This window comes from Rana temporaria, chromosome 7 (genome assembly GCF_905171775.1).
Source record: "Rana temporaria chromosome 7, aRanTem1.1, whole genome shotgun sequence".
In the NCBI taxonomy this organism is placed as follows: Eukaryota; Metazoa; Chordata; class Amphibia; order Anura; family Ranidae; genus Rana; species Rana temporaria.
Genome location: NC_053495.1, coordinates 60,446,369 through 60,462,963, shown reverse-complemented (window position 1 = coordinate 60,462,963; position 16,595 = coordinate 60,446,369). Strand labels below are relative to the sequence as shown.

Below are 16,595 nucleotides of genomic sequence, written 5' to 3'. Positions count from 1 at the left end.
GAAAAGAAGCCAGTCAGAGCTGGTCTGTGCAACACCATGGCACAGCGCAGGTAAGTATAACATGTTTGTTATTAAAAACAAAGATTTAATACCACTTTAAGCTGGCCATAGCTGGATCGCAGTTTAGCAGGCACCAGCCAAATGCCGCAGCCCATGCAGCGCTCCATAACCATATTTTTGCTACCATGACACCTTCTGAAATGTGATCCACCCCTGATCACTCTTCAGAGGGCCAATGCTAGTGTAGATGAACCCGTTGCATAGCTGTTGCTTAAAGGAGTTGTTGTTTTTTTATGCATTCTACACATTAAGATAAAATGCCTGCTAATACTTACCGGAGCTTCATCTCTGTCCAGAGATGTCCACGAGTCCCTCGGCCATGCAGGACTCTCCCTCCTGATTGGCTGAGACACAGCAGCAGCACCATTGGCTCCCACAGCTGTCGATCAGTCAGTGAGCTAATTGGGGGGGGGGGGGGTAAGGCTGGGTCAGGGCTCTGTCTGAATGGACACATGGATCTGTGACTTGGCACGGGTGCCCCCCACAGCAAGCAGCTTGCTGTGGGGGCACAACAGGAGGGAGGGGCCAGGAGCAGCGAAGAGGGAGTTGGGAAGAGGAGGATTCAGGCTGCTCTGTGCAAATCCACTGCACAGAGGAGGAAAGTGTGTGTGTGTGTGTGTGTGTGTGTGTGTATGTATGTATGTATGTATGTATGTATGTATGTATATACATACCCCTCCCAACTATTGTAAAACTACAAATCCCTTATCCCATGAGGAATTGCAAGGCTGACAGTTACCAGCATGACTCCCACAGGCAGAGGAATGATGGGACTTGTAGTTTCACAACAGCTGGAGGGCCGCGAGTTTGAGACCTGTGCTTTAAAGGATAAGTTCACATTTGGTAACATGTTGCACCCATGGGATATTCTCCCCGAACCCACTGTCAAAATTTCAAAAGAGCGCGGCCGTTCAGGGCTTCACCTACACAACCGTTCACAGCGATCTTTGAATGAACAACCGCTGCCTGCCACCGTGACAGACCGATTGTAATTCTTTCGGAGGGCTGGTTGAATTCATTGATCTTTGTGTTCTCCTGTAACATTCCCCCCAGATAGGAGGTATGAGTAGATGGCTATACTGAGATTCTGCAGGAGCCTGACCTTGCACCAGCAATCTGCTGATCGCGGGTGATGTGTTTTGCGGGCTCTAGAAAAAAAAATCTGCACATGATAGATAGATAGATATATTTTTTTCCCCCTATAAGGTGAGCCTTTGAGTTGGCTATTGATCGATCAAAGTTCAGCATTGCCAACTAAACTTTGATCCATTTATATCTGTTTTGTTGAAAAGTAGTTGCCTGCTCTGGAATGGGCTTGTGGGAAAATGTTGCTTCAATCGGTGCATTCAGCCAATGGGCTCCAACACACAGATTAGGTATTCTGACAGCAGAGGCGTTTCAGCTGTCAGAATACAATAAGAGCAGGAGGATTCCTTCATCCGCCTCAACTGTGTGAATGGGGGAATCCCTTCAGTGATCAAAAAACTGATACGTGTATGGCCAGCTTTACACTACATAGTTGAGGGAAGATATAAAGGCGATTGTATAGTGTATGGTTCACCTAATGTACATGTATATGTATGATATAAATAAATGGTGCTGTAGAATAACACACGGCATGACATGAATAAGTTCACACGTTTGGTTAAGTGATGTTGGTATCGGGTTGTACAATCCCCTTATATCAATGATGATTCAATATGAATCTACTTAAAGCAGAACTAAATTCAGCGATTTAACGATTTCCCAAAACCGTTGTGTTCAAGGCATTAAATGAATGATAACAGTCACAGTTGCTTGTGCTCTCAACCGGACTTTCAAGCCATCAAATGGCTGGTGTCATACTGAGCATGTGTAGCACCATGGCTACTATAGATCAGAGGCTAGGATAGCGGCTTCCTTCGCTATGAAGGGGTTAGTTCTACTTTAAAGCTGAACTCTAAAAAATTCTGTGTTTGTTGTTTTTTTTTTTTTTTTTCTTTATGTAACTTCCATTGGTCTAGCTTGGTCACCAGTCATTATCCTTATGTCGCTCATGAAGGGCCCTGTAGAAGTCTGGCCTACATAGTCAGCATGTCTCCTCTGGATGCTTGCTGCCTGTATACTGAACATGGGTCACTTGCTTGGCACCTCTGCCATTCAGAGAAGATGAGATCTCTTGATGTGGCAGAGAGGATGGGCAGATGTTTGAACAATCTCTGCCTCATCCAATCAGAGAACGCCTTGTATTAATAAAAATAAAATAAAAATGACAAGATGTTCTCTGAATGGTGAAGGTTCAGCCTACAGACAGGAAGTTGCTTGAGCAGCACCCAGAAGAGACGAGCGCTGACTGTATGTAGGACAGACTACTACAGTGAATTTCAGCATCAGCACTTGCCCTTTGGATGTGAGATGAAGATTAGATGTAACCTGTCTGCACCAATGCAAGTTCAAACAATTCCAGGAGTTCAGCTTTTAGAGAAAAATCTGTAAGGTGAACTTACACAGGACCCCTCCAGTCCTGCTGACCTGCATGGCGGCGATCTCCTTTTTCTGAGTTCCGGTATAGCTGCCTCACGGCTCAAGCGCTTAGAAATACCTTCGGCTTTCTCTCTTCTTCCCCGCTGGGAAGACGGGTTCTGATTGGTCGGTACTGCTCCTAAAAGTTTTTGGAGGTTTCTAACCCCCAAAGCCGTATGGAGGCTATACTGGGGCCCAGAGCGGGAGATCGCCACCATGCAGCTCAGCGGGACTGGGGGGGGTAGTCCAGTGTAAGTTCACCTTACAGATGGTGTTTGTGTTTTTATTTTATTTTTTTAAAGCAGAGACTAGAGAATAAAATGGTGGTCATTTCAATATTTTATGTCACACTGTGTCCCAGCGGCCTTTCAAACGCAATCTTTTGTTTTGGGAAAAAATACACTTTAGGCACTCCCCACAATTAGAGCTTTCTTTTGGTGTTATTTGATCACCTCTGCGGTTTTAAATTTGTCAGAGGCTTCATACCACGATCGGAGTTGCTGTGTGTCAGACTGACACATTGCACCTCCGATCGCAGCGCTGGCGGTGATATCCTGATCACGTCATATGACGTCCAGTCAGGATATCGCAACCACTTTGCCGCCGTCATTCTGCTCTATGACGGGCGGCAAGTGGTTAATTTACAATTATTTTTTTCTTATAATTTGAGATGTTACGCCGAGTAAACGGATATCTAACCTGTGATGCGACAACCTGTGGTATTTAAAAATCTCCATAGGCGATTCTTTAAAACGTTTTTACAGGTTACCTATTTAGAGTTGCAGAAGTCTTGCGATCAAATTCTTGCTATAAACGCGGGCACGACTTGCGTGTGCGTTCGCTTGGGAACAGTCCATTCCTTGTGAGATGCATGCTGTCTACCGTATACCTATTCTTTCCTGTGTTTGTGGACAGGGATGTGCTTGGGTTTGGTCCCATCAACTGCAGTCAGGGCATTCCCCACCCTGTAGCTGCACATACACAAAGGGGCAGGGATGCCTATGACCTCATATGGCCATATTGGGGCAATGATGTCACAAGCATCCATGCCTCTTCATGTACAGCCACGGATAATGCCCTGATGGCAGTCACTGTCCAAATCTGAGCTCATCTGTTTGTGAATAGCCCTGTAACACATGCTAATGTTTGTTCATTTTACTAACCAATCAGTACCATGAGTTGTGATTGGTCACAATGCCACAAAAAGCAGTGTTTGAGTGGCGGTTCTTGGGTATGGGATTGCAGGTTTGTGGCTCTTTGCTCCCAGATATTTGTTCACCTTTATTAATATTGCACATACTCTTATTAAATACATACTAATGGGGACCTGTTTTTATTTTAATTGCGGCACCAGTTTAAATTTTGTGGTGCTATTTACCATTAGTGAAGTAATAGTGGCATAATTGTATGTAGGCAAGACACAGGATGCATGGTCGGTGAGCTGGCATCAACATACACATCATATACATCAGTACAGGCATTGCATCTCTTGCTGGTGACGCAGCAAACACATTTGGATTTTGGAAGGGGTTGGCACAGCTAGACATATTGAGCAGGATACGCTGGCACAATCTGCAGCTCTCTTGTTGAACTGCAGATGTAATTTGCATTCAATCCCACGTGGTGTTTTTATTTTTTGTGCCTCAGTTCCCAAAATAAAATCCACTTTGGCAATTAAAATTATCAGTAATCTTTCATACAAATAACAGTCTGCAGTTTTTTCTTAGGTAATCGCTTTCCTTGCAGGTTTACATGAGCATCATCCAGGAATTGCTGTAATCATTTCAGCACCCTCCGCTTTGGAAAGTCATTTTGCTTCAATGTGATGCAAGTTTTACATCCAATTTATTTCTAATATTTCCCTCTGTCTTCTAGAGTGGCTTAAGTCTGTTTAGTGTGCAGTATAGGCAGCAATGCCGTTTGGGTAAAATAAATAAAGCTGAATAAAAGGCAAAACATTTTATTAAAATAATAAAAAAGTAATGGGTAATCCCTGTCAGTCCTGAGGCAGCAGCCAAAGGTGTACACATGCTGCAGCAGGAATTAACCCCCCCCCCCTGTTGCTTTTGGTGGGTTCTACTGCCTGCTAATTGTGACCCATTCAACTAAATGGGGCCACTCTGCAAGAACCCCTTAACTACATGATTCTGCAGGGTCCAAGGGGTTAAACCTTCCCACTGTGGTTTACCTGCACTGCGGGTGCAGCGCATCTGCGACTTTCCTGGGTTAGCTGCGCTTTGCCATAGACTTCTATTCTATCCTGTACTTTCTGAAAGTGCACCAAAACTCCTGCATTTAGAAGTCTATGGCTAAGCTCGGCAAACCCGCAGGAAAGCTACAGGTACACTGCACCTGCGGGGTGTGTGAAAGCAGCCCTATACTATTATGCCCCGTGTATTGCCTCACTCTGACCTGAGGATCTCTTCTATCCTCCTGCTGGCACCACTCCGGAGACCGCTAGCTGAGATAAGAGATGCAGTACAGTTGGTATCACTCCACATGGGACAGGAGCCAACACAGAAGAGGCATCGGCTTATGCAGCTCTTGCTCCCTACTTCAGCTCCAATTTTACAAGTAGTCCCTCTGCACTGCACTATTTGATGATTTGGGATGGCGGGTCAGCAAGCCTAGATCATGATCAACCATTCACCTAGCCGCAACCTACAGGTTGCTGACCCCCGCAGTAAAGCATGCTTGGTAAACTCAGATTTTTTTTATTTTTGTTACCCTGTAAAGTAAAGGCATAATGTGCTAGTATGCATCGCATTTGCCTTCAAATAAAGCCTGCGTCTTCCCCGCTGCAGGCCACATACATCTTCGTCTGTCTTCCTTTAGGGGCCGCTGACTCTGGCTGTGTAACTGGCCAGAGCTGTGTGACCTCACTCCCGTGCATGCGACCGGCAGCTGCCGGTCACAGCGCATGCTCCTGAAGAAACGGCATGGGTGGTTGTTCCTTCAGAGTGCCTGCGCCAATGACCTGATATAGTGACTACAGGGTCCTGCGTTTAGTAACATTTGTACCACTTCAGCCCTGGAAGTTTTTGCCCCTTTTAATGACCAGGTCATTTTTTTTGCGGTATGGCACTGCGTCGTTTTAACTGACAATTGTGCGACATTGTACTTGTACCAAAAACAAAAAAGCGTTCTTTTAGTGATATTTGTGTGTGCTTTTATTTTATTTTTTTTATTTTTTCTTTATATTACATTATACGACGCCAGCCTCACTAGGGGAAACACTGATCCTCGGTTCATACATTGTATGAACCGAAGATCAGCATTTCCCCTGCTGACAGGACCGGGAGCTGTGTGTTTACACACACAGCTCCCGGTCCCTGCTCTGTAACGAGCGATCGCGTGTGCCCGGCGGCGATCGCGCCCGCCGGGCACACGCACGGGAGTCGGGGGCGAGCGGGGGGCGCGCCCCTAATGGCGGCTGAAAGAGCCGACGTAGAATGACGTGCTCTCGCCCAGGAGAGCCAGCTTGCCGACGTAGAACTGCGGTGCGCGGTCGGCAAGCAGTTAAGAAGTGTTGGCTCAAGTCTGGCTTCAATGTGTAGTGTTTTTAAATCTGCTAGTGCATCTAAGGCCCCGTACACACGACCGAACATGTTTGCTGAAACTGGTCCGCGGACCAGTTTCAGCAGACATGTTCGGTCGTCTGTACAGCCGAGCGGACAGGATTCCAGCGTACATTTGCCCGCCAGACCGTTTTTGAGCGGGCAAATGTTTCTAAACTTAGAAACATGCCCGCTGGAATCCTGTCCGTCGGACATGTTCGGTCGTCTGTACAGACTTACCGTACATGTCCGAGCGGCCGCCATCCCTCGCATGCGTCGAATGACTTTGACGCATGCGTGGAAGCATTGAACTGCCAGGGCCGCGCACGTCGCTGCGTCATCATCGCGGCGACGGCGCGGCCTCGTCGCCGCGTATCGTGTACGCGCGGATTTCTGTATGATGGTGTGTACAGCCATCATACAGAAATCTCCGGGCGGGCATGTACGCTGAAAACGGTCCGGCGGACCGTTTTCATCGTACATGTTTGCCCGTCTGTACGAGGCCTAACACTTCCCTCACCCCAGCCAACAGTGCAGCCCAACGGTACTTCTGTGATTCCCTCATCGAGTGGGGGCACTTTTTGGTCTTGGGTTTAATACCACTTTATTAACCCCCCTCATTGCCAGCATGTTTCTATTTCCAAACAATTGTGGCAAAAAGTAAGATACCCTTGGGGTGTCATTTTGGGGGGTTCATGGTGTCCTGGTAGACCAGTATTGGAAACCTTCTTTTAAAAAAATAAATACAAATTATTTAAAGGTTTTTGGTCTTTTTTTTCTTAATATGGCAGAAAAATACACCCTGGTGGTTGAGAGAGCCCCATCTATCTTTAAAAAAAGATTTCCTGTAAAAAATTTAAATGTGACCCAACCTCCTAATGCTACACCTACCTGTTTCTTTTATTATAATGGGCAAGCTCGCTGAGCACATAAAGCTTGTCTATCGTGGCGCAAACATGGCACTTCTAGAGCAACAGTGTACCAGCTAGTTTTCTGGCTGTTAAATATGCTTGTGTGGGTGCTTTTACAATGTAAAAGCACCATCAGCTTTTTTTTTTCTCTTGCTAGTGCCTCCCTCAGTGAAGGTTTTAGGTGGTAAAATTTATATTGTTAAACAAATGTCTTTCTAATAAAAAAAAAATTATAAAAAAAAAAAAAAACTTTTTTGACATGCGTTAATGTTTTAACTTCGTTTTCATATACATTTTTGTTTTGTTTTTACCCTAAAAGCAATTTATTTATTATTTTTTTTTTTTATTGCAGTATGCATGACCAATTGTCCTACGGTCATTGTGATGGTCGGTCTCCCTGCACGTGGCAAAACGTACATCTCCAAGAAACTGACCCGCTACTTGAACTGGATTGGGGTACCAACCAAAGGTAGGTATTAACAAGATTTTTGTTGAAGATTGTGCAAGTTGCATTGCAATTTTTCCAGTGAAAAGCTACTCTCAAAACCTAATACAGGCAAAAAGTAAAGTGTAATTGGATACAGAAGAAATGTTAAATGGTCACATGTACTTTAATTCTAAACCCACATGGTCATTTGTGCTATATCAAGTGTCTGCTAATTTTGGAAAACTGTAAAGGTCCTTTCACATGGACTTGTTGTCCTGTACGGGCTCTGCAACCCGTGGTTGCAGGAAAGAAAATGCAGTCTATGTAGACAAGCCAAAAGGTTTATAAGGCAGTGCAAAGGGCAGAGGTTATGTGCAATTTGCCATCAAACATTTTTCGAGTTGCTTCATTTTGTACATTGTCCCTTTTGCCTTATTCTGATGGTTATCATTTTGAGAAAGCAGAAGATCTGAGCTGTATGATCTTTGGAATACAGTGGAATGTTTATCTTTATTGCATGCCTTTTTTTTTTTTTGTCTTTTTTTTTTATCAGCAACTCTATTTTCTAGAAAGTTGTACATTTTGTAAATTGGGTAATACAACATGGAAAAATCCTGTACACTTGGTGATCTTGGGGTAACATCTAGATTTGTATTTTTGTTTGCCGGATTCTGCTTCATGTATAAGTTAAAAGAGAAAAAACTACGTCTGGTTACCTTGGGACATTGGATGTCATTTGTTGGTGTCTGAGATAGACAGCGCACAGCAGTCCTGTAGCATCCACTGAGACTATCCCTTTTTTATTCCAAAGCATTAGAACTGCACAATTAATCTTTAAAAAATTGTGATCTTGATTCAATCACCCCCCCCATGATCTCCAATGCAGAGTTTGCCGATTTTCTTTCATATAACGAGTGGAGAGACTTTACCTCACTCAGCTGTCAAAAGAAAATATCTGAGCAGTCTAAGTTCTTAACTGGAAACATTGTAACTAATGCTTCCTTCTTGGATCAAAGGGATAAACTTCTTTGTGTAAAGAAAAAATCTGGGCAGTCTGCCAAGTTTGTAACAACATGAAACCTTGTAACTAACTTCCTTCTTAGAGCAAACTCTGTGTAAATGCAGGAAGTTAAACCACTTAAAGTCCAAATCTTTTTCTGAGACTTAAAATTACTTGGAGCCCCCAAACATTATATATATTTTTTTTAGCAGAGACCTTAGGGAATAAAATGGAAATTGCTACAGAGGTACAAGGTGCTGGAACCCCACATCCCATCATTAACCACTGCCGTGAAGCTCTGTGCCCCCCCCCCCTCAAATCGAGCTGGTGACGGAGTCCGCCTCGTGTGAATGGGGCCTTAGTGAGAGAGGGCAAGATTCTCCTATCTCATGCAGCTGTGACTTCCTCATCAAGATGTGTGAGGCTGTGGAATCGGTTCAGCTTGATCGGTGCTTTTCAGCTCCTAGATTCTCCCTATCCTACCTTTTTTAAAAATGAGGCTTAAAAATGAGACTTAAAATTACTTGGAGCCCCCAAACATTATATATATTTTTTTTAGCAGAGACCTTAGGGAATAAAATGGAAATTGCTACAGAGGTACAAGGTGCTGGAACCCCACATCCCATCATTAACCACTGCCGTGAAGCTCTGTGCCCCCCCCCCCCCCCTCAAATCAGATTTGAGTGTTTGAAGGGAGTTTATCAATGCTTTATCAGTTAACGAACCATTGAGCAAGAATGCAGTCGGGCATCCTAACACTTCCCGTGGGGTGTGTGTTTTTTTTTTTTTTTTTCCCCCTTAAATTAGTTATTACTGATGGCCATGTAATGCAGGGTGTACAGTTCCCAAAGTTGCACTTGGTCACACTATAGTTAACCTTCAATGCTGGTTCATGCTTATGATGACTGGCCTCAGTGAGATGCGGACAAGGGCTTAGCTGAAAGTGACTGCATGATGGTGTTGCCTGGAATTTGGGGCTCTACAAAGGATGTGGTCATAAGTGCAGGCATGTTTGTTCAGCATTACATGGTTATGTGCCTTAGGACCCATTCACATGGATGGCTCAGGTCCGCCTGTCAGTTTTGACGGCGGACCTGAACGGCCGCTCCATGCAGTCCTATGGAGCTTTGGATGTCAGCGGAGACATTTCCACTGACATCCGATCCGCCAAAATCAGACGTATGGCGATACGTCCATATCCATCCATGGCGGATCGGGTAAGATCTGATGAAAACGGACATGCTGTCCGTTTTTCATCAGATGGCTCCATAGGAATCAGCGGCGCTGCACAAGCCCCTCACCGCTCAGTGAGCAGAGAAGAGCTTGTCATCTGCCAGCTCAGCGGAGATCTGCGGACTGATCTCCCACTGAGCTGGTGACGGAGTCCGCCTCGTGTGAATGGGGCCTTAGTGAGAGAGGGCAAGATTCTCCTATCTCATGCAGCTGTGACTTCCTCATCAAGATGTGTGAGGCTGTGGAATCGGTTCAGCTTGATCGGTGCTTTTCAGCTCCTAGATTCTCCCTATCCTACCTTTTTTAAAAATGGAGGGCATTCAGTGATTCTCATCTGATGTGATACTGAGACATACTTGGACTCCATAGATCTGGATTTCTTAGTCCTGTCTCGAGGACCAGTGTTCCATGACTTGGTTGTTAAAATCACAGTTCTGAGAACTCCCGCCTACAAGCTTTAAACTGACACTGTTAGAAGTCTTAAGACTGCTATATACTGCTGATGAGAAAAACGGAAAATTGTATACTCACCTTTCCGTAATTTTCCTTTCCTGACGCATCTTCATGGCAGCACACACTGGGTTGTGACTCCGCCCCCACAACCTGACAGGATTGGTTAGCTATAAAATCCAAAGGGGAGACACCCGGCACTATTCTCCGTATATATCATCATTTGAACAATAGGGTGGGCAGCTGTGTGCTGCCATGAAGATGCGTCAGGAAAGGAAAATTACGGAAAGGCGAGTATACAATTTTCCGTTTTCCTGACGCATTCATGGCAGCACACACTGGGAAATAACTCGCCAGTCGGGAGGGTTCAATGCAAAAGTATTTTATTCCCTAAAGGGCAGAAGAATTGGCTCTGATGATAGATCGGCCAAATTCGGCCGTAGCCAAGAGAGCGACGTCTACCCTGTAGTGGGAGATAAAGGTATGCCTGGAAGACCAAGTTGCTGCTCTGCAGATAGTTTCCGAAGAAACGCCACAATATGCTGCCCAGGAGGTTGCCACTGCCCTGGTTGAGTGTGCCCTGATGCCTTCCGGGATCTCCAGTTGCTGAGTGGAATACGCTTTTCCGATAGCCTTGACTAGCCAAGAGGCGATGGTACGGGAAGTGGCTGCCTGGCCTCGTCTGGCTCCGTGAGGTATAATTAGGAGGGCGTCTGTTGACCGAAGATGGTTAGTAGCCGACAGATATCTGGAAATTGTAGACTTAATGTCCAAGGCATGAGGTTCGCCACTCTCGTTAGAAAGGCATGGCAAGACGATGTCCTGGCCGTAGTGGAAGGCCGAAGTGACTTTTGGAAGGAAACGATCTGAAGGCCTCAGTATCACCCTGTCGGACAAAAAGACTAGGTAAGGTTCCTTATACATGAGAGCTTGTAACTCCGATACTCTCCTTGCCGAGGCAATGGCAATGAGGAAGGACAACTTTAAGGTTAGGTCCCATAGGGAAATTGAGTTAAGAGGGAAGAATGGTGGTTTGGAGAGTGCTTCGAGAACCACCGAAAGATCCCAAGCCGGAAAGGATGGTTTCCTGGGAGGTCTGATTTTAATGCATGCCTTCATAAACTGGATAATTAAAGGATGCAAAGCCCATCTGGTGCCAGTCTTGGCGGACAGAGCGGAGACCTGTACCTTTAGGGTGCTCGAATTTAGGCCTTTGTCAACTCCTGTTTGAAGGAACTCCAGGATCTGGTAAGGATCAGGCGAGATGGGATCCCAACCTTTAAGTTGCGCCAACTGGGCGAATCTTTCCCAAATCCTGGCGTAGATGGTGTTTGTGGTGATCTTCCTGGCTTGCATTAAAGTTGTTATAACCGCCTGGGAACACCCCTGTTCTCTTAGTCTAGTCCTCTCAACCTCCAGGCTGTCAGATGGAGCCTGTCTGGAGCCGGATGGAGGAACCGACCTTGGTGTAGGAGGTCTGCTGATACTGATAGGTGTATAGGAGGTCGGGTATTGAGCTGTAGGAGCGTCGTAAACCACGGCCTCCTTGGCCAGAAGGGTACCACTGTGATTACTGTGGCCGATGATCTCCGGAGACGGGATAGGAACCTCGCTATTAGAGGAGATGGGGGGAAGATGTACCCCAAATTGAAGTCCCATGGGTGCAGAAGGCAATCTGTCCCCTCTGCTGTCGGAAAGGGTACTCTGGAAAGAAATCTTGAGCATTTGGCATTTGCTGGTGTTGCTGCCAGGTCGATCTCCGGAACCCCCCATGCCTTCGTCAGAATGGAGAACTCCCGAAGGTTCAGAGACCACTCGTTGTTCGATAGAAGTTCCCTGCTCAGGAAGTCGGCTAGCGTGTTCTGTGCCGCTGGAACATAAACTGCTCTCAGGTTCTGTAGATGTACCTGAGACCACTCTATTATGGGGTGAACTTCCGATAGAAGTGTGTGGCTTCGGGTACCGCCCTGCCTCTGGATGTAGGCCACCGCCACCTTGTTGTCCATCCGGATTAGGACGCTCCTTCCTTGAAGCAGAGGTGCAAAGGCCAAGAGGGCCTGAAATGCCGCTCGGAGTTCCAGTATGTTTGATACTGTGCCCCGAGCAGGGAAGTGCCACTGTCCCTGGGCTGTCTGATCCAGGTAGTGAGCCCCCCAACCTCTCTCGCTGGCATCCGATGTCACTATCTCCGGATCTGGAGGAGCTATGGGCTTGAATCTTCTGAGGTTGGGAGGGTGAGTCCACCACCAAAGAGAGTGCCTGACTTGGCTGGAGATTCTGATGGGTTGGTGCATTGAGACTCTGTCCCATTGTTTGAGAAAAGCATTCTGTAAGGTTCTCATGTGCCATTGGGACCATTTTACCATGGTTGATGACATAGAGCCCAGCATGCTGAGGCAGGTTCTGGATGACGTGCGTCTGGAGGATAGTAGATTCCGCACTTTCCGTGCTAAAGGTTCCACCTTTTCCAAGGGCAGCTGTACCCTGTTCTGTTTCGTGTCCAATTCTGCCCCCAGGAATATCATAACCTGTGAGGGCTGAAGGCTGCTCTTCCGCCAGTTGATTAACCAGCCAAATTTCTGGAGGGTCGAGATTAGGACCTCCCGCTGGAGGAGTAAAGTCTCCCGATCTCCTGCTAAGAGCAGGATATCGTCCAAGTAGTGATGTACTTGCAACCCTCTCTCCCTGAGAAGTGCTATGAGAGGGAGAAGGACCTTTGTGAATGTCCTGGGAGCCGAAGAGATGCCGAATGGTAGGCATCGAAACTGGAAGTGATGTTGGCCAATGGCGAAACGTAGTAATTTCTGGAATGCGGGATGGATTGGCACATGAAGGTAGGCGTCCGATAAATCGATTGACAGCATCCAATCTCCCAGATTCACTACCAGAAGAATGGACTGGACTCCATTTTGAAAGCCTCTATTTGAACTCTCTTGTTGAGCCGTTTGAGCTCCAGCACGGGCCGTAGATCCCCAGATTTTTTTCGCACCAAAAATAGAGGGGAATAAAATCCCCTGCCCCTTTGGTGCGAAGGAACCTCCACGACAGCTTCTTTCTGAATTAATTCTGAGACATATTGAGTGAGTAGCTTCCTCTTGTCTAGGGAAGATGGTATCTTGGTGGGTTGGAAGATAGCGTGAGGCAATGCCCCCATAAAGTTCCACTTGTGGGCATGTTTTATGGTGGAGAGAGTCCATGGGTCCTTTTTGTGCTCTGACCATACTTGGGCGAAACTCCTGAGCCTGGCGCCCACCTGAGCTGGGTGGGCAGGCAAGACTTCAAAAGGATTTCTGCTGGTCCCCTGTGGTAACGGCCTTGGTCTTCTGACCCCTTGCAAAGGGAGGGCGAGTAGGTCTCCAATCTCTCCTGAACTCCCTGCCGGGGCGATAGGATCTGGCATCTCTGTACCTCGCAGGCAGATTACGCCTGAAGGTAGGGCCCTTCTGAGGCTTGGGTCTCCTGTCGGAGGGGATAAGCCCCGACTTTCCCCCAGTGACCTTGGAGATCGCCGAGTCCAGTTTCGCGCCGAGCAGGTTCGTGCCATCGTACGGTATCTTGCACCAGTTAGATTTGGAAGCTGTGTCGGCGACCCAGGGCTTCAGCCATAATGCTCTGCGTGCCATCACTGAGGCTTAAATAGACCTAGCCGAGGAGCGAATGCCATCTACTGCAGCCCCTGCCACAAAGTCGCCTGCTAGCCTGATCTCTTGTAAAGTGGATAACACGTCCCCCTGGTCAGTACCTTCTAGGAGGGTCTTCTCAGCGTTGGCTGCCCATGAGGAAATGGCCTTGGCGACAGCCGCTGTGGCAATAGCTGGTCTACATGCTCCCCCTGCTGTAGAGTATGACTTCTTCAGCTCCAGGTCGATCTTACGGTCGAGGACATCTCGGAATGAGACTGCGTCCTCTATCGGCAAGGTGACGTGCCTGGCAAGCCGCATTAGAGACGAATCTACAATGGGAGCGTTGATGAGGGAAGAGACCTTAGACTCCTTCAGAGGGTACAACTTAGAGAGCTTATTGGACAGACCAGGCCGCTTATCCGGCTTCTCCCATTCATCCTTAATAAGGTCCTCCAACTCTTCGATGAAGGGAAACAATTCGGGATCCCTCCTTAACTCGGGGAAGTACTTCCCAACCTTCAGTGGTTCCGCTACGGGTTCTTCCCAGCCTATAGCCTCCTTGACAGAGCGAGCAAAAGGTTCGATCAACCCAAAGTCAATTCCAGACACCAGCTCACGTTCCTCATGATCGGAATGGGTCTCTGCTGGCTGGACATACAGACCGGAAGCGGATGACGTGCCTGGGATGGGGTCATCACAGGCCAGAGGAGCCGCGGTCCAGATTGATTCCCGCACTGACTCCCTTATGAGATCTGTAGCCACTCTGGCATCCGCCTCCTTCTCTCTGGTTGCTTCATTAAAGCAGGTGCGACAAGCGAGTTTTCCTGGCAATGCAGTAGCACCGCACACCCAGCAAGCGTTTTGCTGCAGGACGGGTATGGTAATGCTCGCGGTGCGGTGAGGGTGACCGTCTGCGGTGAGACCGGCTATGACGGGAGCGGCTGCGTCGTGATCGGCTATGTCTCGATCGGTGGTAGCGGGAGGATGATCTTGACCGACTTCTGCGGGACCTCCTGCTTGATGCATGTCTGGATCTCTCCCTGCGCCGCGGGCTTGCGTCTTTAGGCTGGATGGGACTGCAAGAAAAGCAGTGTTTAGTGGCCGGCTCTATTTTGTCTCTTCACTACTTACCTAATTTCTTATGTCGGCCTCCATACCTTGTTTGTTGGTAGTGGTCTGCGAGGGCAGTGGACTCCATGAAGTAGCAGAACAGCAGCAGATTGGAAAAGCTGAAGGAAAGCAAAAATATAGTTAAAAACAGAATAAGTGAAAAATTCAGGAAGGCCCTGAAGGAGGAAGAAGTTAGGGTACCTGGGAAAAATCCCCACGAAATTGGGGCAAAGCAGCAGCCTAGAAAGGGAAAAGGAAAATTCGTCTTTTTTAAATTTGGCGCCGCCGTCGCGGCGCTGATGACGTATACGCGCATGCGCAGTAGCGCCGCGTGCCTCCCGTCTCCATCTTGGATGAGGGCGAAGGAGACCGCTGGCGTCATCACCCCGCTGCGCGCATGCGCAGAACGGACAGGGGGACGCGGCAGAGCGGAGGGACATGGAACAACACTGCCCAGCAAGCCCAGAGCGTCACAAGGTATGATAATATGAAACGAGGAACAAGGAACATATACTGGGGAATAAAAGCATATAGGGATAGCTGTACTGGGAGAAAAAATAAAAAGTGGAGCCACTGCCTAAATAAGCTCATTTAGAGCCTGTATAAAATGCCAGGTACCTGCCGGGATTTAACCCCTGAGACCACCAGAGCGGGGTTCCCCCCATAAAGCTCTATTAGAGACTGCACAGGGGGGACTTCCAAACAGGAGAGGCTGAACCTGCTGGGGCGAAAGTGGTAGGAGGCAAGCTGTACGACCAACGTCTTGTCAGGTGAGGATAAAAAAAGAGAATAGTGCCGGGTGTCTCCCCTTTGGATTTTATAGCTAACCAATCCTGTCAGGTTGTGGGGGCGGAGTCACAACCCAGTGTGTGCTGCAATGAATGCGTCAGGAAAGGTATTTTGCACTTTATATACTAAAATAATTGCATTTCCATGTACTGTGGGAGACCAGATATAGTGAATGCAGGGTCCTGGACTTGGTAACACTTTAAAGAGCCTTTGTACTATACGACTAGGAATATTTAATATGTTGGACCCAATAGTAAAAATGACTTGATGGAGTTTTTGGTTTTTATTCCAGTGTTTAATGTCGGGCAGTACCGTAGGGATCTTGTGAAGAGTTTCAGTTCTTTTGAATTTTTCCTTCCAAACAATGAAGAGGGACAGAAGATAAGGAAGTGAGTATTATGATCTGTTTATTGTATAAAAAAATATAATTTGTGATTCTGTTACATCGGCAGACAGATGGTAAAATATTTCAGGGCCCATACTTTGTCATAATGCCTTGTACACACCATAGGAATTTCTAAAGAAAAAAGTCTGATGGAATTGTTTTTCTGCTGTTTAAAGCGGAGTTTCACCCATTTAAAGCGGCGCTCCACTCTAAAGTGGAACTTCTGCTCATCGGAACCCTCCCCTCCTCCGGTGTCACATTTGACACCTTTCAGAGGGGAGTGCAGATACCTGTCTAAATACAGATATTTGCACCCACTTCCGGGAGTCCTCTCTGCGGGGAGTACGTTACTTCCCTGCCACGCCGACTGTGTCTGGGAAACACTCGGCTCCCAGAACACAGCGGCGACCAGTGACTCGTGCTTTCACCGTAGGGAATCGGGCAGTGAACCTGGAGCGCTTTACTTCCTGATTCCCTCACCGAGGATGGTGGTGGGGGCAGCAGAGTGACGAGCAATCGCTCGTCCTCTGCTGCCGACATCGCTGGAC

General features: G+C 47.2%; 1 protein-coding gene across 3 annotated transcripts in view; it reads left to right on the top strand.

The window, feature by feature from the left end:
- PFKFB4 (6-phosphofructo-2-kinase/fructose-2,6-biphosphatase 4) overlaps positions 1–16,595 on the top strand; it is a 132,980-nt gene that overhangs the window by 70,493 nt on the left and 45,892 nt on the right. For all 3 annotated transcript variants that reach the window (XM_040359460.1, XM_040359459.1, XM_040359458.1), the window contains exons 2-3: positions 7,383–7,499; positions 15,955–16,051. In XM_040359460.1, coding sequence (XP_040215394.1) covers positions 7,383–7,499; positions 15,955–16,051 — 214 coding nt within the window. The remainder of the gene's footprint in view (positions 1–7,382; positions 7,500–15,954; positions 16,052–16,595) is intronic.